At 34.6% G+C, this 23,564-nt stretch overlaps 1 protein-coding gene across 1 annotated transcript in view; it reads right to left on the bottom strand.

Moving 5' to 3' along the window:
- The window catches only part of LOC109062144 (WD repeat-containing protein 18-like), a 64,557-nt gene extending 41,599 nt beyond the window's left edge, over positions 1-22,958 (bottom strand). Inside the window, exons 1-5 of the mRNA XM_019079232.2 lie at positions 22,712-22,958; positions 22,077-22,187; positions 21,729-21,862; positions 15,027-15,168; positions 918-1,061 (exon numbers count right to left, since the gene is read on the bottom strand). Of these exons, the coding sequence (XP_018934777.2) occupies positions 918-1,061; positions 15,027-15,168; positions 21,729-21,862; positions 22,077-22,187; positions 22,712-22,921 (741 nt within the window). The 5' untranslated portion in view covers positions 22,922-22,958. The remainder of the gene's footprint in view (positions 1-917; positions 1,062-15,026; positions 15,169-21,728; positions 21,863-22,076; positions 22,188-22,711) is intronic.
- Between the last annotated feature and the right edge of the window lie 606 nt (positions 22,959-23,564).

Below are 23,564 nucleotides of genomic sequence, written 5' to 3'. Positions count from 1 at the left end.
GGATCAAAAAAGGAAATCAAAGTTGTCCTAAGACAAGAACAGGTATTGTTTTGGTTTTAGGACAACTTTGATGAAAGGTTTTGATCCATTTCAAATGTTGACTATAGTAAATATTTATATATAAATATATTACTTGTTTTTCATTAATGTATTTTACAACAATACAAAGAATTATCCATTAATCTAGCTTATAATAGAAAAACTGCACTGGTATCGGATCGATATCGGTACTCAAAAATTTTTAGTATCGGATCGTTATCGGTTTAGAAAAAGTGGTATCGAGCCATCCCTATAAGAAACAGATATATCCGCTGGTTGAGTCTCATATCTTCTCAAAGCCAAAAGCACATGCTGGGGAATAACCTACTTCCAATGATCCAGGAAAACTACATAAGCTTTAAGTGAAACTGACAATGGCCATGACACCTGCATACGTTTCATCTGAAATTCCTTTTGAGATGAGTGTAAAGGTGAAGAGAGGTAAGAATGTGAGGAAACACATTGGTTTCACATCCATTTTTGCCTTCCAGCACCGAGCGCTTTTCTCTACAGAGGATCACAAAGATCAGCATATAAACGCTTCACACCAGGAATTGAAATTCACTATGTTTACTCACTATGTGAAAGAAAAGAAATGAAGATTTGACAGAAAATGACTCGACACTATTTTTATCTAATCACTGCCAAGCAGGAGTCCAGTTAAAATGACCTAATCTTGTCCGTCTAATGCAGTGAAGATAAGACAGGGTGCTTACTGCTTATGAAACCTCAACAGACTGCTTCATGTGCTATCAGCCAATTAAACATCTCATAAACATCTTCACAACGGTCACAAAAACTCTATTACAAAGGTCTCATCAGACCTGCTTTCAGGATAAATGCCACTGATCAGGAAATGTCGTGTCTAAAGTGCTTACCGTACTGCAGAGAGACACCTGAAAAATATTGCCGTCACTACCTCCGCAGAATAGGAAATACTCGCAGGGGTCAAAGGTCACTGACATGATGCCGACATCGAAGAGAACGGACAGGAGCATCTCCCCAGAGGAAATTTCCCAGACCTGTGCCATGAAAACAGAGAAAGACATCTGGTCAATGAAAAATAAAGATGTACAAGATTATGAAAATGAAAACAACTATAATAATCTAGTAATCAACTAAAGTATTGAATAAATGTATCTAAAATAGTCAAGCATTATCTAGTAGTTATAATATATTTTTCCTACAAGGTGAATACAAGTAAATCATATATATATATATATATATATAATATATATATATATATATATATATATATATATATATATATATATATATATATATATATAGTAAAGTAACATTAATTTGTTATTTTTAAAAAAAAGTAACAATTTACTAGAAAGATGAGATTTTTGCTTTTTATATTAAATTTACTATAAAAATGTAAAATTGTCAGATTTTTAATCATATTATGGTAAAAAAAAACATTTCTTTTTTATAACACACATTTATAATTTTTACATAATTAAAGTCTAATTATCTGATATGATACGGGTCACTCTTTTCCACTGCAAAAAAAAGGGCATGGAGGTTTTCAAGCTGTAAATAGGGCACAAATTAATCATAAAATATCATAAATGCGGTCCATACAACCTGTACGCAATCTCATCCAGTAACATAAATTAGTGATTTACACCATTATGATGCGGCTGCTGCACAATCAATCCTAGTTGTGAGGTAAATGAGCACTCTTACCTACATGTTTCCTGTTGGACTTGTGTAGGACTAAGGTATATATTTTTCTTTCTTGGTTTTATACCCTGACATAATGCATGTTGCAAAGTGAAAGTAAAAGTTTCACGCAAGTTCATTGCGTTCTAACAGGAAAGAGTTCAGTGTCTTTATTTAAAATCAACACTTCTTTTGTAAAGAACACCGCTTTCTCAACAATGCAGTGAAGCGACCCGTGCATAAAATAAATAATCGATTCTCGAGGCATCGACATCAACCAATTCAGCACCATCACCATGGACAGCGCTTGGTAACGTCCCACATAAGGAGGTATATCTTAAGCAACCTCCTAAGGTATAGTTTGGGGAACAAGCCTAGAACAGGTATACCTTTAGATAAGACATACCTTTAGAGTCTTCGTAGCAAGCTAAGAGACCATGTTATCTGGAAATGCAGCCCTGGAGGGACGGTCCAAAATTTAAAAATGCTATCAAAATCTTGACCTTTGGGAGAGTTCATGAGAGAAGTTGTGACATCAAGATTTGTGAATACATTGATCTATTGTGTCAGATCTTTCAAAGAATTAAGTGATTTAGGGTTTATGCAGGTTTTATGAAGGTAAATATATGAAATTTTAAGACCTTTCAAAACCAAGTAAAGGAACTTTAAGAAACAAATTGAAAGGAACACAATAAGTCAATACGTTCTCTAAATGTAAATGTCTTGTATTAGCTCTATTATTGTATTAATTGTACTGTATTAATTCATGTTCAAACAGTTGAACAGCAAAAGTCCATTTGATTGTTTTATAAGAAATTTATCAAAATAAAGTGAGTTTATGATTAAAAAAAAAAATCTGTCAATGGGCTCAGAAAAATCATCTTAATTCAAAGAACAAGACTTCAATATCTTCAATTTGCATTTCAAATATATCTCGATTTAGGGATGTTTAGATATTTGCATTGGAAAACAACTGAGAATGTTATTAATTTTTGGCAGTGCAAGCAACATTTCATGCCATGACTTCATGAATTTCAGACTTTAAGACTATGCTCTGATTTAAGACCCATCAAGGCCTTAATTTGTGAAAGACCTTTTTTAAGACCTGCAGAAACCTTTTGTTAATGTGTGGACCAAAAAAAAAAAAATTAACTACATAAAATCTTTAGGTTCGCTGGCGTTTGCATTGATTAATCTAGAGGTGAATAATGACACAAAGGGAGGCAGACACAGAAAAGAACGAAGAAACTGATAAGAGTGCATACAAAAAGACAAAGACTTCTCAGTAATCGTTACTCTGTCTAGGTCAGGACTGTGCTTCCCTCAGGATGATAAAAGACCTCCATCTCTCCAGTGTCTACACGTTCCTGGTCCAACTTACAGCTTAATGGTAACACTTTTGCCAAAAAGTCTGATGGTCTCTCATTGGTTCAGTGGTAATGCAGTGTGTTATCATCTCAGAGAAAGTGCTGCAGTGGACATTTAGAAAGCTCAGAAGCTCAGCTTTGTAAAGCTCAAGTTCTCTGCAGTGAGTTTGCTGAGCCAACAACACAAACGTTTAGTCCAAGTGAAAGGTCTATTCTTGCAGAGCTTGTAGAAAGAGAACCACCATTATTCTAAAATTTACAGCTGGATTTTAAAAGATCTTCAATCAATGGAAATATAAAGTTGAAGTGGATTTTATTTAAATTTTTTTTTTTTTTTTTTTTACTTCGTGAGCAAGAACATACTGCTTGTGATCTTGTACAATGAGAATTTAACTGAGGAGCTCTGCTGCCCTTCCCTGCATGAGTCCAGTGTGACTGATGGCCCATCATAAAGACAAACTGACCATAAAATAATTTGGGCTAAAAAGGATCATTGCCCATGACCCTGTCATAAAATGTCAAGAGTGAAAGGAAACTGCCTATTATTGCATAGCCACTTTTACTGAATTAGAAAAGATATGCAGAACCGAAGCCATATCATTTAATCTTTTAATAATATATGCACATTCTTTGGAAAAACATGGCGATATCTAGAAAGCAGAGTAGCTGATTTTCTGATAATACAAAAAAAGTATAGTTAACAAAAAATATTAACAATAACAACAACAACATTATAACAATAACAAATGAAACCTTTGAAATGAAAATTTAAAGTACAGTCATGGCCAAAAGTTTTGGCAGCGACATAAATTGAGTTTTGCAAAGTTTGCTGCTTAAGCTGTTGTGGTATTCATTTAAATTATTTCTAGATTATTGTGTAGAGTGATCAGATGCATTTTAAATAATTGCTAAAAGCTTCATTGGCCAAAAAATTAACTTGTCACAAAAATAAATAAATAAAATTCACAGTTTTTTGATCCTGGCACAAAATGACCAACTAACATTAATTGACTAATCACATCAGCAGCACATGTGAAAGTGTGAATGAGTTCTAGTCAGGTTAATCACGATCATACTAATTAAATTGTAAGAGCAGACTGATTGCTATAAAAGTAGGGAAGAAGCGCTTCCAGTCATTGTGTTCTTGTTAGCAATGGTTACCTCCAAAGAAACATATGCAGCCATCATCGCTCTGCATCAAAATGGCTTCACATGCAAGGAAATAGCTACAAAGAATATTGCACCTGAAAGAACTATTTACCAGATCATCAAGAACTTCAAGGAGATAGGTTCGACTGCAGTGAAGAAGTCTTCAGGACGTCCCAGAGTGTCCAGCAAGTGCTGGGACCGTCTCCTCCTGAGAAGTCAGCTACGGAATCATGTCACCAGTAGTGCAGAGCTCAGGAATGGCAGCAGGTTGGTGTGAGAGCATCTGCACACACAGTGAGGCGAAGACTTTTGGACAACAGCCTGGTGTCAAGAAAGCCAGCAAAGAAGCTTCTCTCCAAGAAAAACATCAAGGACAGACTGAAATTCTGCAGGAAGTACAAGGATTGGACAGCAGAAGACTGGTGCAAAGTTATCCATGTGTGGGGTTGCTTTTCAACCAAGGGTGTGGGCTCTCTCTCGTAATTCTGCCCAAAAACACTGCCATGAATAAAGAACAGTATCAAAACGTCCTGCAAGAGCGACTACTTCCAACGAGCCATGAGCAATCTGGTGATGATCCGTGCATTTTCCAGCATGATGGAGCACTATGTCACAAAGCAAGAGTGATAAAGAAGTGGCTCGAAGATCATTACATTGAAATTTTGCATCCGTGGCCAGGCAACTCCCTGAATCTAAATCCCATAGAGAACCTGTGGTCAGTCCTCAAAAGGCGAGTTAACTCTGATAACTAATAAGGCAAGAATAGATCGCCATCATTCAGGATTTGACCCAGAAGCTAATATTCAGCATGTCAGAACGAATTGCAGAGGTTATGAAGAACAAGGATTAACACTGTAAATACTGACTCATTATATATATTTTTGCCAATAAAAGCCTTTAAAACTTATGATATGCTTATCATTGTTTTTCAGTATTTCATAAAAAATTTTGGAAATATAATCTACAAATACTGAAGCAGCAAACTTTGCAAAACACAAAATGTATATTTATATATAATTGTGTATGTGTGTGTGTGTGTGTATATATATAGATATATATATTATATATATATATATATATATATATATATATATATATATATATATATATATATATATATATATATATATATATATATATATATATGTAAAATAACTAATCAAATTGACAAAAGCACATTATAAAATTGTGAAATATGAACTAAAATGAAAACTGAAAATATAAAAATAAAAGTAAAAGTTAAAGTATTAATAAATACTACATTATACCAAATTAATATTGTAACAAGGCTGGTGGAATTCTTGAAAATACTTGGTAGAATGACAACCAAGTAAAAGGAGTAGTTCACCCAAAAATTAAAATTCTGTCATCATTTACTCACCTTCAATTTGTTCCAAACACACACACACACAAAAAGTCAGAAAAATGTGGGCAACCTTTTTTTTTTCTATACTATGGAAGTCAATGGCTACCAGCAAAAGTCTGGTTACCCACATTCTTCAAAATATCTTCTTTTGTGTTCAACAGAAGAAAGAAATACATTTTTATTTTTGGATGAACTATCCCTTTAATCTGCCTAGTGGAATAGATATCATCATCCAATGCTGATTTTCTAAATGCTAAAATATGAACAAATGAATATGCCCAAAGTTTATCAGTCTATAATTTGTATCAGTCATTATTCAAAAACTGTGTAAGCCCTCATGAGGAACCATAGGCATAAAAGCTTCCTTCTAAACATGCAGAGCAAAGGTCATGCGATGTTCAACAAAGTTAATTGACTATTTAATAAATCAGGCTTTCCAGTGCACTGGTCAAAGGTCATGTGGAGCATCTCTGTGGGCAGTTCCTGGATGACCTCTGGTCTAGTTTGTCATTCCATGCAGACGTCACACATTTTTAACCATCATTAAACACCAAAAAGTGATCGGTCTGCAGTTTGACACAGAGACACATCTCCATCCCTCTTGAGCTAACAAGCCCATCTCTTTGTGTGACGTGACTTCCCAGAATGCCCTCACAACAACGACAGACAGAACAGTTCATCTACGATGACTGACATGCTGTGATCCACTGTAGCCGTTGCCACTGAGCTCAGATGACTAATGAACAACAGTGGGACGGATTAAACATCAAAATGATCAACCTGATTGATGGCAATTTGATGGCCACCAAAGGGGACAGAGCACAAATTAGAGGGAGTGACTGGAGCCAACAAATATCAGAAATAACTTTTCTGTTTAGTGGAAGTTTGAGAAGAATCTTTGTAGTATTTCACCATTGATAAGTGATGTCTGTGCTTCTATGCTGCCAGCTGTTTAATTTAAAAATCCCTTAGAAACATCTATAAACAAACAAAAAGCCCATTTACTGGTTGACACTCTCAAAAATTGGCCTTTAAATTCTGTCAAGACTGCATTTTCAATGCCATTTCCGTTTTTTTCACATAGCTTAGTCATTTGACATACCTTCAGGCTGTAATTATTTATATATATAAAATGCAATATACTGCAGACTCAACCCACTATCCATTATAATGAAGACGAACGCCATTCAAGGCCAGCAGAAATCAGTTTTCTGACCTCATATAAACCTATATGAAATTCATAAACAGACTCGGTTCAAACGGAGAAGGAAGCCAGGCCAAGAAAGCAAACCAACTTTGATCAACAAGCTTCACCCCATCTCTTTCTTTCAGTAGATAGATAAGCAGTGATTTCAGGTTGTTGTACAAAATCAACAACAAAAATTCCTCCATGTGCATCAAAAAAAGTCATGTGACTTTGTGCAATGAGATGAGGCTTGACTAACCAGCGGACCGATCTCATTGCACAGCATCTGAAATGTTGTTTTGGTCATTCTGAAATGCCCGAGCAAAGTCTGTCAAAGTATTTCTGTGTTATTTCCTCCCAGAACTGTCTTACAAGACTGTGTTCCCAAACCGCAGCATCTACCTCCGAAAGCAATGACTGCATTTATTGTGTTTCATCTGCTCGCTCTGAGGCGCAAGTCATTTATTATATATGAAAATGATTATATTCAGTGGCTTCTCCTACTTTTCTTAGTGATATTTAGTGCCAGTTTATCAGGAAGTGACTATTTTGTTGTCTTTGTGCATCATTCGTCAATGTTTTATGCGATATTCCAATTTTGCACATAAGTTAATTTTGCAACTTTGGATGGAAACATAGCAAAAGACAGCTAAGTTGCTAACAAGACCACTTCAAGTGCAAATGAATCTATCCCAAAATCAAATGAAGGACTATTGCATTTGAACACATTCCAAGGAGATTTTGGCAGCATTTCAATCTAATTTAAGAGGGATCTTCAGGACTCTTCGGTTCAGCTAACAGAAAGGTTTCCCAGTCGTTCACAGACTAGTAAAGTGGTGGATGGGAAGTGCTGAATGCAGATGACAAAGTTTAAGTCCTCTCTGCACCTTGCTGCCTCGTGTTGTCTTGGAAATGCTCATCAGCACTTAGGGAGCTGTCGCACACTTTTTTACAACACAGTCATTTTTAAAAGAACAAGAAATTATTCATTCACAGTGTAGCACAAGTTCATAACAATGACAATTAAATTAAACAAAGTAAATAGTGTAAATATTTTAGGAGTAAACCGTTTAAGTCAAACTATAGATATTGTGATAATGATAATCATTTTCATGTTGTGGCTGATGAGCCAAAATCGTTCATCCCTGCTGAAAAAGGGGTCGGTAAGATTTTATGTAATACTGTATTTTATGCTCACCAAGACTGTATTTATTTGATCAGAAATACAGTAAAAACAGTGAAATTGTGAAATATTATTACCATTTAAAATAATTGTATTGTATTTAATATATTTTAAAATATCATTTAATACAGCTTAATTTTCAGCATCATTACTCCAGTCTTCAGTGTCACATGATCCTCAGAAACCATACTAATATGCTGATTTGCTGCTCAAGAGAAAAATATTATTATTATCATTGTTAAAAACAGTTGTGCTGCTTCATATTTTTGTGGAAACTGTGATTTCCACAATTCTATGATGAATAGAACTTTTACAAAAAAATAAATAAATAAATAACTTTATTTGAAATATAGCCTAAATCTTTTGTAACATTATCAGTTTTAAGCATCCTTGTTGGATTAAAAAAATAATATTAATAATAAATTATTCAGCAAAACAGTAAATATAACCGTAATCTGTATTCCAAAAAAATCTTTTTTTGCATTCTATATTAATGCACCAAGTTGTTTGGCAACTGCTGACGGTCTACAATTAGACTAATGAACTACACTACTTGGCAGAAGAAATGCTTATTCTAATTTATTATTTATAAATGTTGGGGATATTACGCTCATTTTTGGATGCACTCACATCCACATCCAGCTGTCTAGAATAAGACGACGCCTGACTAATACACACCAACGTCAAAATACTGCAACCCACTGCTATCTTCCACAGCAGTGCCAAACCGATAAAGATCAGTCTTAAACCAGCCATGACAATATCTACACAGGAAGCCCATGACACAAGCATCCTTCAAAACAGCTGAGAGCAGAACGTGTCGCAGCCTCGGCCCAATTAAACAGCGCGAGCCGCATTCCCACGGACTCCACAAACTAATTTTGTAATTTCTGGCTCCTTGGCTCGGGGTGGGGTGGGGGTTGATCGATTCAGGTATGGAACGATCCTGAGACCCTGACGGCAGCCACAGCGTTCAAATGGCTTCGGACAGCATGAGACGAGGCTGATTATATGAGACCTATAAGCATTTTTTGTCAGGACATTCATCCCAACAACAATCTCGGAAATGGTTCATGGTCCTGAGAAAAAGAGAGGTGAGTCACCCTGAGGTAAACACCCCTTTATTATTAGCGCAGTCACCCACACCTCGTTCACCCATTTCAACTCACTAGAGCTCTGTGATGACAGCAACCGGTCCTGCAAAAGCCCCATGGGGGACTGTGGGTAATGAGAGAGAGCACTCAGTGTGACATTGAACGCCTGTGCGCCGTGGCGCCGCGGGCACACCTCCAGCTTAAACAAAGACTTAGCAGCCAGTCGTTCATGACAGAGCCTCAGAGCATGTGGCCTATAGATCAGTCATGCCTGTGGCTTCTTTATAATGGGCTTGATTATTGGCATAATCCTGTCAAAGCAATGTCAATGACAACAGGAATAAAGTCTCATCCAAAATCGTACTGGAATATCGTTAGACATGAGATCAGCAGCGAGAGCTGAAGTGTTACTCGGGCTTAAAAGATCCATGAAAAATCAAATACGCAAGTCCTCCACTTCTTCACAGGTATCAGTATAAAGCACTGGAAATTATTCATCGCTGAGGTTCAATGATCACACAGGAAACACTCAAAGCGAGTCCATGGGGTGATCTCTGGATGACCTTGGAAGGACGCTCTGATGCGGATGCCTCCTTTGATATTTTGATGCTTCTGGTTTGGAGTTTCTCTTCTTGGAGTTTGATCTCAAAAGTGCAGTTTATGCTCTTATACACTAATGCAAGCGTTTGTTAGTGTGCACAGGTGCATGGAGTTACGGTGGCGTCAGAGGTGGCCTGGTGGCGTTACACCAAAGCTTGCTTGTTGTAATTGTGTACGTGACCGTAAAACTACCGGTTTAATGTACGGAGACCCACATGAGAGGAAGGTGATTTTGTTTTCCTGTTTTGAGGTTAGAAGGGAGGTAAGATTATGTGTTTTCTTTCTTGGTTATTTCATGCAGGAAAGAGGTTTAAATGACAGTTAGTTTGCTAATTTTGTATATTATTTTGGCTCTTCCCTCTCCTGAAGTTTATGATGTTGTCTCCCAATAAAGAGATTTGATGATACTTCTAGGTTTTGAGGTTTCTGTTGTGAAAATTCAGCTTTGTATTAGTTATTAATACTTAGTTATTTAAATTTCATAATATTGCAACCTTGGTGAGCATAAGAAACTTATTTCAAAAACATATCAGCTTTACAAAAAATCTTACCAATCCCAAACTTATGAAGATGGGTATGTATAAATCTAAATAAATAAATAAATACAATTAACTAAATGTAATCATGCCCCTTGACCCCTATGTCAAAAACCATCAAAGCAAATGATAGCAATGGTATAGAGAAGAAAGCAGGGGACAAACATTTTAAATATTTTAACATGGCATTTTAAAATTGTGTGCTGTACGAGGCACTAATTAACCAGCAACCCAAAAAAAACAAAACAATTAAAAAAAAAAAAAAAAAAACACATACCCAGATTGTGACAATGTTCCCGTCTAACTGGGACTGCAAAATAAATTACTGTGGACTCTAGCCAAATTATTAAATCGAATGAAATTTAACAAATATTCTAGAAAGGTAGTTTCTGTAATGTCTATTTAATTATTTACTCGTCTGCTGGATGATGTCATGTCTTAAAGAGACAGCTCACCCAAAAATAAAAATTATGTCAGTTTTCTCAATCTCAAGTTGTTCTAAACCTGTATGAGTTTCTTTCTTCACTTGAACATAAAACTAAAAATGTTGAAGATTACTGGGAAGCCAAACAGTTTCTGGTCCTGATTGCCTTCCATGGTATGGAAAAAAAAATAATAATATGGAAGTCAATGGGGACCAGAAACATATGTAGGTTTGGAACAACTTGAGGGTGAGTAAATGATGACAGAATAATCATTTCTGGCTGAACTACCCCTTTAAATGAACCTTTTTATTATTATTATTTACTAGCTAATCAACACTATCCATCGGTCGACCCTAGTATGTTTTTAAACCCATGTGAACCATCAGATGTGTCTAATATTGTATGGATCTTGGTTCATATAGCAGACTAGGGATGTCAAATATCGATTATTTCCATGATCGATCGTCGTTTAAATTAACGATCAATTAATCGATTAAGCGTTAACCATAATGCTGCAAAATGCTCTATTGCATGCAGGCAGTCACCGGCATGACAGGATGTGCCAAAGCCCCACACACACACAACGCTTTCTCACTTGAATTAAAGGGGTTTTAGTCTGAATAAAATGCTAGTAGCAGGATTATAAAATGAATAGATGTGATTAAGATCATTTGATAAAATGAAGAGAGCGCGCCATACTTTTGAGGTAATTTTAGTTTGTTGACTGTTTTCTATCCCGCACGGAGACCGCTGAACGCGCCTCTTTAAATGATTTTGTGGTGCTCGTTGTTGTATTTTAAAACACAATTGCAATGTTTTCCAAATGACATTATGGTATTTAAAATAAAATTATCCCAAACGGAACTGTGGCGCGCGTGTGACTGCGCTGCGCAGTAAGTGAACTACATCGGCGCTGCTGCAGCAAAACACTATTGCTCACATTAATTTGATCCTGCTGGATTCTGTCCTATAAAATGTCAGATTTTTAATTTTTGCATTCCTGTAGGCCTATTTGTTTTTAAAAATCCGGCGGCACATAGTGCACTAGATAGTGACAGTGCATGTGTGCAGACGAGGACGAGCGAGCGCGGCTTTGGCTAGATTTATTTGGAGGTTATTGCTCATGTCTCATTCGGCACAAATCCAAATGTTTCCATATTTGCAATGTATTTGAATATTTAACTATTATTTATAATGTTAACTAGGCTTGTACGCATTCGCATATAGACGGAAAAGATCATCCTCTTCATATGAGCAAAAAACGTCCTTGGCATAACAACAGCAGAGTGAACCGTATAAGGTCTGTTTTAAACTGACCAGTGTAACCTTTTAAATGTTTAGTTGACTATTTTATTTTGATAAAGAACAGACTGCGATGTAAGTTTGAATCGCTAGAATATACGTGTGCAGCAGGTTCCGGCGCGATCGAAACAGCTGAGACATTAATAAAAAAAAAAAAAAAAAAAAAAAAAAAAAAACTTTTCCGCAAAAGTGTTTACTTTCATTTGTGCGCACACACACTAAAAAACAGAAGATTTTGTGCTCTTGTAAAATAAAGCAAACAAACAGAATGCGTTGTCCATCTTTTTTTTTTCCCGTGAACTTATGGAGCGCCGCCACACATCTGTTTTAAATCCGTTATCTTAATTAAGTCGGATTTATTTCGAATATTTAAAAAAAAAAAAAAAGGTTTATTTTATGTTGGGTCCTATTACTTATATAGGCTATACATTTGCCTTAAAGCATCATATTTTGTCCCAGGGCATGAGAACCTGTGCACTAGTGAGGTCCATGCAGAAACTTGTGAGCGATGGCGTCACCGTTTAGTGACATCACTGAATGTTCCGGGAAGAAAACGTATTGTCAGTGTCGGTCACAGCGCCTATTAATCTCTGTTTTGAATCCAGCAATTATTTATTTACAAATTATACGCTCTGATTATAACAAGTGTGGTATAAAAGCTTTGTTTATTAGAGGAATAATAGGAAATGTTAGATCGTGACCATGCTCTGGATGCGCTCTAGCCCATAGCCTTCATTTACGCGGCTTTCTGGTTTGCCGGTTATAATTTCCACAAATTCAATAACATATAGGCATTGTTTCTTTTCCTAAATCTTCACAGTCCTCTAATTTCGCAGGTATTATTTTATTATCTTTCACTTTTAATCACTGTTTTCGCATCTCTTACTGTGGTAAACATGGGAAGGGAAATTAAAAGATTTCATTAATTAGGAATTCGTTCGATTTATTAGTTTTTGTTCCCTTATTTAGTTAAATCATGGGTTATTTAGGGAACAAAAATTAATGAAACATGGACAATTGCCACAAATTAATAAGTCGTAGGAACGAATTAACAAGTAATAGGATAGCCTTCTGTCCTGTGTCCCGCAGCCCTGCAAAGCGCATGATATGCTTTTTATGTTGAAGAACTTTTATGTTGTTTCTATTTTAATGTAGGCTACTTTAAAGTTTAAATCACGTTTATGAGCTTAATTTGTACATTGTGAATGAATGATGATGCTTTTACTGCTACCTTCACCGTCACTCGCAGCGCTCGCACGTGTTTTGCGCATGAGCCGCACGCAGCCCAACATTAAAGCGGTTAACCGACCATCGACAGCCTTAATCGATTGCATCTCTTATCGACAATTAATCGATCGTCGATTAATCGTTGACATCCCTAGAGCAGACCATATAGTCCATCACACTGGACATCATTCTCTCAGGCATTGATCTTCATACAGTCTTCTCAGTCAAATCAACCATGTCACCTGAAGCCACTGGAGAAACGGCAGCATAGAGACTTCATCTGCTGCTTATGCAGTTTACATCACCACCAGACACTTACTGCCCCGTGTCACACTCATTAGCAGGAAAATCACATTTCAGCAAAGCTTCGGACTTGAGGAAGGAGAAGCGTGCATTATTGTCAGTTTAAAACAAAATTACCCCGTTTTAAGTGTTTTAGCTGGAAGACAGGAAGCTTGTAAAAGCATAACAAGGTCTATAAAAAGTGCACATCAACAAAGAACAAGCGCAAATGGGATGCAAACTTCCCCTGAATGACAATCCAAGGTCTCATCAGAGCAAACATTAATTTAAGAGCATCTTCCCACATAAAAAAAGGAAGAAAGGACAGCACATCATCTCAAGCCAAGTACCCCATTCACGACCCGATTTCTTGATGCCATTAGAGTTTAGCAAGTTAAATAAGCTACAAACTGGATTACAAGTGAGACAGCTTTAGGTGCGTACCACAGAGAAATATGAATTCATAAATTTGTATGCTTTTCAAGTGATTTTTCAAAAGCTGAACAGAACCAATGAAGACATCATATTAAATTAGTCTTCTATTCATGATAAAATGGGCATCCCATTTAAAGCATTAGAAAAACACAAAAGATGTGTGTAGGTGGCACATGCGGACAATAACTATGTGGACACGCATTTTAAAGTGCTCTAGCATTTACAGTAAATGTTATTTGGAACAACAAATGGACACAAACAGATGTATTAAACATCTTTAACTATATTAAGATGCACAAAGCTGCATCTTAATAGCTATTTTTTTTATTGATTAATCTATGATTGATTTATACACTACACACAAAAACCAAAAAAAAACAAAAAAAAACAATGAATTGCATTTTAAACCTTGCTACAAAAAAAAAAAAAAAAAAAAAAAAAAAAAAAAAACAAAAAAAAACAATGAATTGCATTTACTTTGCTACGTAATTAAATTAAGGCTTTCTGGGCAAAATATTATTTGTTTGAACAGTCTGCTCCATCATTCAATGTTTCTTTTGACATAATCATTCTATTTTAACAGGAGTTGGAAATATTTGTATATATATTTTTTTTTTTTACTTTTTTACATATTTGTAATACATTTCTACGGTTCAAACATGTTTTTTCAAAAAATGGCTGTTATAGTTTTACATTTATTTTATTTTGTATTATTTATTATATTTTTTCGATTTTATGTAATTATATAACGTTATGTTATTTTTATATAATGAACTCAAAAATATATTGTTAAAATATACATATAGTCCCACCACAAATGCATTACAGAAACTTCCACTTGAAAAAAAAAAAAACAGATTGCACAAAATGTTCACAAATTGTGTTGCCACAGCTCTTTAATTAACTAAACTCAACAAGCAGAAAAAAAATCTATTTTCTATTAATCTTATTATTATAAAGACTTTAACTGAAGTAAAAGCACACAATCAATTATGTGCCTTGTTCACAAGGTCATTAGGTTAATAAAAATGCATTAAAAAAATCTTACACTGAAATTGAATGCAAGATTATAATTGCTATAATATAAATATAAATTTCTGATTTTATAATGCATGTTAATTACATCCCTTACTGCCACACCAGGAGAGACTGAGCAAAACTCACCTTAACAGTTTGGTCCAGGGATGCGGTGGCAACACGGGCTTGGGGTCCCATCAGGCCGCAGTGGAGGTCAGTGATGGGGAGGGAGTGGCGAGAAAGAATGTGACGTGGTTCTGGTGCGCGGGACGAATCCAACTGAACAACACTGAAACACAATACACAATTTGTCATTACCTTACTTTTATGAAGTCCTTATTATAAGCGTTACGCTCAGGACAACAATTATTAATCATGAGTGCCATCAATTCAACCACATATCATTTGTGCGATGATGAGTTAATTAAAAACTGATGAAATGTGAAATATTGAAATATAATACAGTGGGTGTATGTGAAATATTAAGATTAAGCTTGTGCCGTGACCTTGAAAGCACTAGTTTATAAGAAGATTCGATCAGTCTTGATATCACACCACAGCCTTTCTGTAGATGATTTTATATATATATATAGTCAACATCTGGAAAAATGTCAGACTAGTCATTAAGAAGAAATGCAAATGATTTACTGTAAAATGCAATGAAATTAAATGTGCAATCATTTAGAAAGTTAATGGCATAACAGCAATAATAATTATTTTGAATAAATGATTCACATATAAGTATCATGTAATAATTAAAAATTGGTTCCATATATTGGATTAACATCATCAAATCAGTATCAAATATTCAGTCTCACTGATTGACCACACTGGTGTTGATTGGATGATATATAACCTCTTATGTCTCATAAGCATCTCTTGCTCTCTGCTCCTGTCAAGCACTATTCTTGCAAATAATGTTTTAATGAAATTCATTATTCATGCTGTAACGAAAATGCATAAACATTAACATTTTGGTGACATTTTAAGATTTATATCTTTTATGTTTTTAATTAAAGTTAAAATTATAATTTATTAAGAAAAACTTGAAAATGTCTGTCTTTAACAACTCGTATAAATCATAACCAGTTAATCAGCCAGCATGTTAATTAGAGATCAGTGTGATTTTAATACTGATTTTTGCTTTTTTTCCCTCAAAGTGTCTAATAAACCAATATTATGTACATAATGCACAATATACATAATATATATTTTTTTATTATTATTATTGCTGTTATGTCATTAACTTTATGCAGTGGAATTTGAAATGATCGCATGTTTATTTTCATATCTGATTTCAGTTCATATGCCGTTTCCCTTTATTGTGCTAAAACATGTTCAGTAGAAATATTGGAAACCGATTGCACATATTTTTACGTCTTCATTGCTTAAAATGGAAGACCAAGTCCAAGTTGAGAATGATAGCATTTTGGATGTTTGCAGTACAACATGTAACAATGTTAATGAATTAACATATTAATCTTACTATCAAATCTTAATAATAGTAAACATTCTAGAATACATTGAATTGGAATTTACATGTTAAACTTGATATTTATTACTTAATTTATTCGGGAAGAGTTTGTTTTCTTCTTTTTTTAGCGGACTACTTCAATTTCCCCTTAAGTTTGCTTAAAAATAAGGCATTTTTTTTTTTAAGTAAACTGCACTTGTTAGACATTACAGTTTAGAGTCACACTGCTAATGACTGTTGAAAATAAAGTTGCATGCATCCGGCTAAACGATCAGCTTAAAGAAAAAGAGAGGAGAAGGAGATCCAGATGGAAACACAAGGACAGATAAATTGAGATGAGACCGAAATGAACTCTATTCAGTGAGCACCGCTGGGTGAGCTCGGGGCCGACCCGTCTTAAACAACATCTGTGATGCATATCTGCGATTTTATGTCTGACAGAGTGAGGAGAAATCCTGATTTGTACTCAATTTTACATTCGCATTAACTGAGTTTCACAGTTCTGACTGAGCGTCCATGACTCTCCTTCTGTCCACGGTTCACTTCTGCTGTTTTCGTGCGAGTTATCACAGCAGTCTGAAGTTCCCGAAACTCCTGGATTCACAAAAAGAACTGGGGTTAATTAATTTAATATATCAACACTTCCGGGTTCTTCAAATTAAAAAAAAAAAAAAAAAGAGAGAAAGTCTAATGTCAAAAGAGTCCACACCGATCCTGGCCTCTATCTGTACTGTTTTCACATAAACACAGAAAAAATTGAAATAAAGAAATGAATAAGTATACTATAACTATAACATCATAATGCACAGTGTTACTTTAAGGACAATGTACCACTAAAGTGGGCATTATGACATCATTATGGCTTTATAGTGTTATATTCAGAAGTGCACATATGTTTTTCATTCTGGTTCTTATGGTTCGGTGTTCACACTGCACATAGTGCATCCCGTTAAATATAACTATAAAAATAATAATAATTTATTCTAGTAATAATATTTTTATTGCAATTTAATTGTATAAAATATTATACAAAATAATATATTAAGTGTGATAATATTATTATATTTTAAAAGGTGAGGATTAAATTAAAATAAAAATATTTTAGTACACTTAAAAATATTAATATTTTCATTTTCTTTTATTTAATTAGTTACTTTTTATTTAATGATTTTTTATTATTAATTTTCCTCAATTTTAAACCTAAAATCAGCGAGGTTTTGTTTATTTCATTTTTTTAAGCTTTTATTCGTATTTTTCTAGCTTTTAACTTTTATCTAGTTTTATGCTTCAGTTCTAATGGAAATCTAGTCAATCTAATGGCACATAAATGCGGATTTATTATCAATGTTGAAAGCAGTTAAAGCAGCTGCTTAATATTTTTGTGGAATTCATGGTACATTTTTTCAGGATTCTTTGAGGAAAAAATAAATGTTTATATAAGAAATGTATTCCAGCAAATCAGCATATTAGAATGATTTCTGAAGGATCATGGGACACTAAAGACTGGAGTAATGATGCATTTTAAAATACATTTTAAACTGTAATAATATTTCACTACTGTTTTTACTCTATTTTTGTATCATATAAATGCAGCCTTGGTGAGCAGAAAAACATTAGTGTAAACAGTTATTATTACCATTTTTATTTTTAGGAAAAGCATGATATAATTACAGAATATTATAAAAGCAAAAACATAATGAAAACAAAGATACTTTGTTGTAAATGACAGTCCACTTTTAGAGTCTTTGGTTTGACATAAAAGCTTTGAGCATCTCTTTGGCAGAAGGTGTGTCCACTGCAATCAGTGGAAGCTCTGGCTCTGTCCTGCATCCGTCAGGGAGTCTGTGTCCCTCTCTCACACTTTAGATTCCCCTCGTTATTCACAGTGCTTCATTCTTCATGCTGCGCTGCACTAAGCATCGCTCACTCAACAGCAAGGTCACAGTCAACACAAACGGGCACGATTCAACTTCCAGCAGAAACCCGTGTGCAGAACAGGGGTGATGTTTACAGGCAAACACGATTAAGCTGGAGGCAACACGTGCTTAAGGAATCAATAAGAGCCCAGACCTGTGCTGCTGAGGATAACAGTAAATGCACCCGGGCCGGCAAACTACAAAACGTGTCTAAATGAACTCATGTAGTTGCAGAGGTGCATGCGCTAGCACTGAGATAGGAGAAGCTCTTTCCAGGTATTAGTATCAATGACAATTAAGAAAAAAAAAAGTTGTTTCATATTTTTAAAAACAAATTTTCAAGGAAATAAGTTCCAGTTTAATGTCATGTGGAGTAACAGGTCAAAAAGTAACAACAAAACATTACTTTCTAAATATTCATAAATACCATTTTTGGGGAGTCACCACACATGACATCAGTGTTATTATATAATTAACTAACTATAAGTTTTATACTGTTATAGCATTTAAGAATATTTTTATTTACACAATAACTTGTTTCATTTATTATTACCATTTTCATAATTTTAGTTTAAGTTTCATATTAGTTATTATTTATTTTAGTTTTAGTACTTCAACTTCTTTTAATTATTTTTCAAGGCAACAATTTTCTTTTTTAATCTGATATTTATATTACATTTTTATTTCAGCTTTATTTAAATGAATGAAAACAATTTTTTTTTAGTCTCAGTTTCAGATAATAGTAAAATAAGTGAATATTTCACACCCTAAACTAATTATTTTTTTAAAAATCACAAATTATTTGATAGTTTAAAAGACATTTTAGACAATTTTTTTAGTACTTATTTACCTTATTACCTTATTTACCTTAACTTATTTTATTTCAGTTCAACCATTTAAGTTTTTCATCTGATATTCATATTTTATTTTATTTCAGCTTTATTTAAATTAATAAACTATTTTTAGTCTCAGTTTTAGAGAACATTAACATCACTGAACAACATTTAACACCCTAAAATAACATTGCTGTGTCATAAAAATCTCAAATAATTTGCTAGTTTAATAGGCATGATTAGGCATAACAAAAGATTGTCAAACTACTTAAATTCTTGAAAAGAAAACCTTATTCAATTTCTTTGAATAAGTTTTTTTTTTTTTTCAGGACAGTTGCCATTTTTGAGTTTAAATCTGTTAAAAATATATAAAAATGAATTTTAAATCAGAAATACAAACACGCTCATCATTGAAAACGTATATTCTGTTTGTATGAATTGCATTTTAAAATAAATAAATAGATTAGATAAAAAATGAGCATCATTAACCCATTATAGACCGAAAGGTTCCTGAGAAATGTGACATTTATTGCAGACTTGAGCTTATTTTGTCATCATGGACACATTCAGAAGCATTTTATGCATTTCTGGGCCTTGAAATGTCATCTAGATAGGCAGCTCACTATATAGGAGACACGGAGCGCAGTGAGCTCACACGTCTGCGTGTGATTTCTGAAGTCGAGACCTCTCAGCAGCATGTGAGGGTCAGGGAACGTTGATTATGGTGATGGCTGAGAGGTTATTCCGTCGACTGATACAGATACAGAATAATAGATGCACGTCATCTCCTTTCAAAACTCAGAGACAGACGCTGAATTATTCATCCTGGTTTGATAGCTGCGCAGCTCTCTCCTGCCTCCTTTCATATATTGCTGCCCATGGGCCTGGTTTACCTTAACTAATGCCATCAAACAAACATGACTGCGAGACATCGCTGGCCTTCTCCTTCAACCTTCAGTTCAAAACCAGCTGTTACGTCAGTAAAATACAGCAGGAAGCCTCAAACTGCAAGTCTTCAAAAAAACATCTCAAGTATGGGCATCTCTCATAACTGATAATGCTCAGACAGTCTCGAGGTCAATGCCTTGGCTCATCAGTCTCACCTCTATGGGTTCAAAGTATGTTTTTTCAGATCAATAACAATAACAGTACAGCACAATAGAGACGGACAGATTGGCCAAATTGAAGCAACGTATCTGAAAGCAGTGAAAAACGCCTGAGGTTAGAGAAACAAGAGTTGCAGTTTTTTGAAATTGAAAGTCATTTTTCATGTTTTATATCTTAAATCCCCTGGGTGAGATGTTCTTAAAGCCATACTGAAACAAAGCGGAGATGTAAGGTTGTTTATCTAGATTTATTTCACCATCTGCACCAGCTGGAAAACATTGAAAACACTCACGGCTCCATCTACTGGCCATAACATGGAAGCAGCCCTGTTTCAGTAAGGCTGAGACGGACATGTCCGAGTCATTTCACCCCAAAATTGAAAAGAAAACAAGAATAAAAGAAAAATAAGCCCCATTTTCAAAATTTCGGGAACAAATCTTTTTTTTTTTTTTTTTTTTTTTTTGCATTGTGACATCATTGTAAAAAATAATAATAATAATAATAATAATTGTACCAGACAAGTATTTGTTGTACTGTATTTAAGTAATGTTCAAATAAATTAAAAATATACATATATTTAAAAAAAAAAATATTTTAATAATACATTTAAAACAAAAATTATATATAAAAAAAAAAAACAAGTAAAACAAACACACATTACAAAAATGATTCTATCACAATGCAAAAGAAAGTGTACTTTTTTTTTATTTTTAAGTAAAAATATGACATGTACGTGGAGACTGGAGAGTTGGTGGATATAAAGATTTTATATATATATATATATATATATATATATATATATATATATATATATATATATATATATATATATATATATATATATTTTATTGACCAGGCTTTCCCTTCACTAATTAATTTTAAATGCTCCTGCAGCATGAGATTTTTTTTTTTCATTATATTTACTTTTCTAAATTAATGAAATCCTAAAAACTGCATGCATAATTACAAAAAAAAAAAAAAAAAGCTCTTAATTTTATGAATATTTTATTCACAGTTTCAGATGGAATACAACACGTCACACTGCAGGACAGAATATCTTCCCAAATGTTTTTCATGTAAACATAAGATTTAAAGTCTGATGTGATTAAAAGCCATTAATAAACCAGCAGGTCATCATAAAGCTAAACTGAAATCATAAATCTGTATTATAATTATACTGTCAACTACTGGCCACATGATTCATTATCTGCTTAATACAGGACATATAAAACATATTTATATATAACTATATATATATATAACTATATATATATAAATATAAATATATATACACACACACACAAACAAAAAATCAAGCCATTATTTCTATCTTTTGCTGTAGTGTGTCAGCCAAAAAAACAAAAAACATACTTCAATACGACTTCCTGCATGTGTAACTTTGATAACTGAGGAAACCTCTGTAGATTTGCTGACGCTCATTAAGGTCACTCTTTAAGACTTAGAACCCTAATTAACATTGAAAACAAAAGAGAAATGATTAGCGCAGCTTTTAACGCACCTGGAGAGATTCCATATGAGAGCCAGATTGTCCTTCCCTCCCGACACAAAATGACTGCTGTCATCAGTGAACCGGATGCAGCTCACGTCCTGATAGTGACGACTCAAAATAGCCAGCAAATTTCCTGTTGACATCTATTAGAAAGTATTAGAAGTTAAAGTTGATGCTAAAATATGATTGCTGTCCCAGCTCAATAGGCAGAGACGACTGTAAGCCAGTTGTTAATGTCCTAAAAATAAAGAGCATGCACTTTGAATCTATTTCTTAATGAATTAACTGAATGAGAATTATGTCAAAACTCAGAAAAACAGCGTAATACTTCTCGAAGACCAAAACCCGTCTGCTCACCTCCCACAGGTATATCGCTTCAGCAATGCCTGCCAGTACACAGAGACCATCAGGAGACGCACAGAGACACGTGACGGTCCCAGGACACACAATCTTCTGCTGCAGCTGGTCCTGAACGGTGGTAATGTGCAGAATTAAAGAGTTATCCAGGTGCCCTCACACTTCTGTCCATCTGAAACTCACAAGCAGTGACTAATGACCGTCATAGACTGTCACAGATTCCAAGGGAGTCACAGACATTAAACTTAGATCATCCCGGAATGGCCTATACTGCATAATGCTTATTAAAATATGAAAATCTGGACGGTATATTGCCTGTGATGACTGCAATATTTTTCAGCTGAAATTTGTATTTTAGTATGTAACGAATATTACAGTTTAGATAATTTTTTTTCACAGTTTCGAGCTTCTTTGCTTTCATTTAAATACTTCTACGATGTGACACGGATTTAAAAAAGTATACAAAAATTATAAATAGTGTCTCCGCTTTCATAGCTTGACATGTCAAGTGTCCATTAACACTCATCTTTTAATTCAACTGAAGAACACAAATCTGCTATTTATAACTTATTTCTTGAGTGTAACATCAGTGATGCTTATTTTCAGTGTTAACTAGATGCAGCAGCTCTACGCACCTTTCTTTGGATCTCCCACACGTTGATGAAGTTCTTGCCGAGTTGAGCTCCTAATATGTATTCTCCGTTCAGGACTGTTAAAGACCGGGAAGAGGTGTTGCCCCCACGATAGGACAAGAACTCTGACCCGGAATGAGGGTCGAAAACCGCGCAGTTAAACAGCTGACCCGCTGAATCTGCAGACAGAACTACCTCCACGGGCGCCGCCATGTTGGATTTCAGAAGCGCGACTATTTTGGAAGGCGACGAGGGGCGGGTCTGTGCAACGTCATTTCCGATAAAGTAAGGGAGTCTGGGAATTGCTGTTTTACGCCGTCAAATGTGTTTGTTTCTTGTTTCGTGTATTTTATGCTTTAGCTACTTTAAAAATCGAATCAAATAAAACAATAATACTTTTCAAATTACATTACAGTTTAAATGTACATTAGCCTACAGTTTTTCACACTTGCTTAGACACTAAATCCCATTCTCTGAACCAAATCCTCAAAAGCTTAAACCAGTTTGTCAAATAAATCACTCTTTCTGAAAAATATAAAAGTTTTGGGGGTTTTTAGACTGTTTTTGGATATCTTGTGCTCTTTTTTTGAAAATCTAAACACACTCACTGAAACGCAGTTTGCACTGTGATAAACTTGTGATGAACACAAGAATGCAAAAGTTAAGCACAACAGCAACACGGTTGTTATCATTTAGACACCATAATTCAGAACCGTTCACACTTGTTTCTAAATATGAATACGCCAGTTCAAAGTGCACAGAGGGCATGGGTGCATCCATCAATCTGAGAGGTACGGAAGAGTACGTGTATGAGGTGGAGGAAGAGGAGGACGAGGAAGAGAAAGACCAAGAACAG

This window comes from Cyprinus carpio, chromosome A11, assembly GCF_018340385.1.
Source record: "Cyprinus carpio isolate SPL01 chromosome A11, ASM1834038v1, whole genome shotgun sequence".
In the NCBI taxonomy this organism is placed as follows: domain Eukaryota; kingdom Metazoa; phylum Chordata; class Actinopteri; order Cypriniformes; family Cyprinidae; genus Cyprinus; species Cyprinus carpio.
Note: the sequence above shows the minus strand (reverse complement) of the source record. Positions and strands in the feature narration are given on the sequence as shown.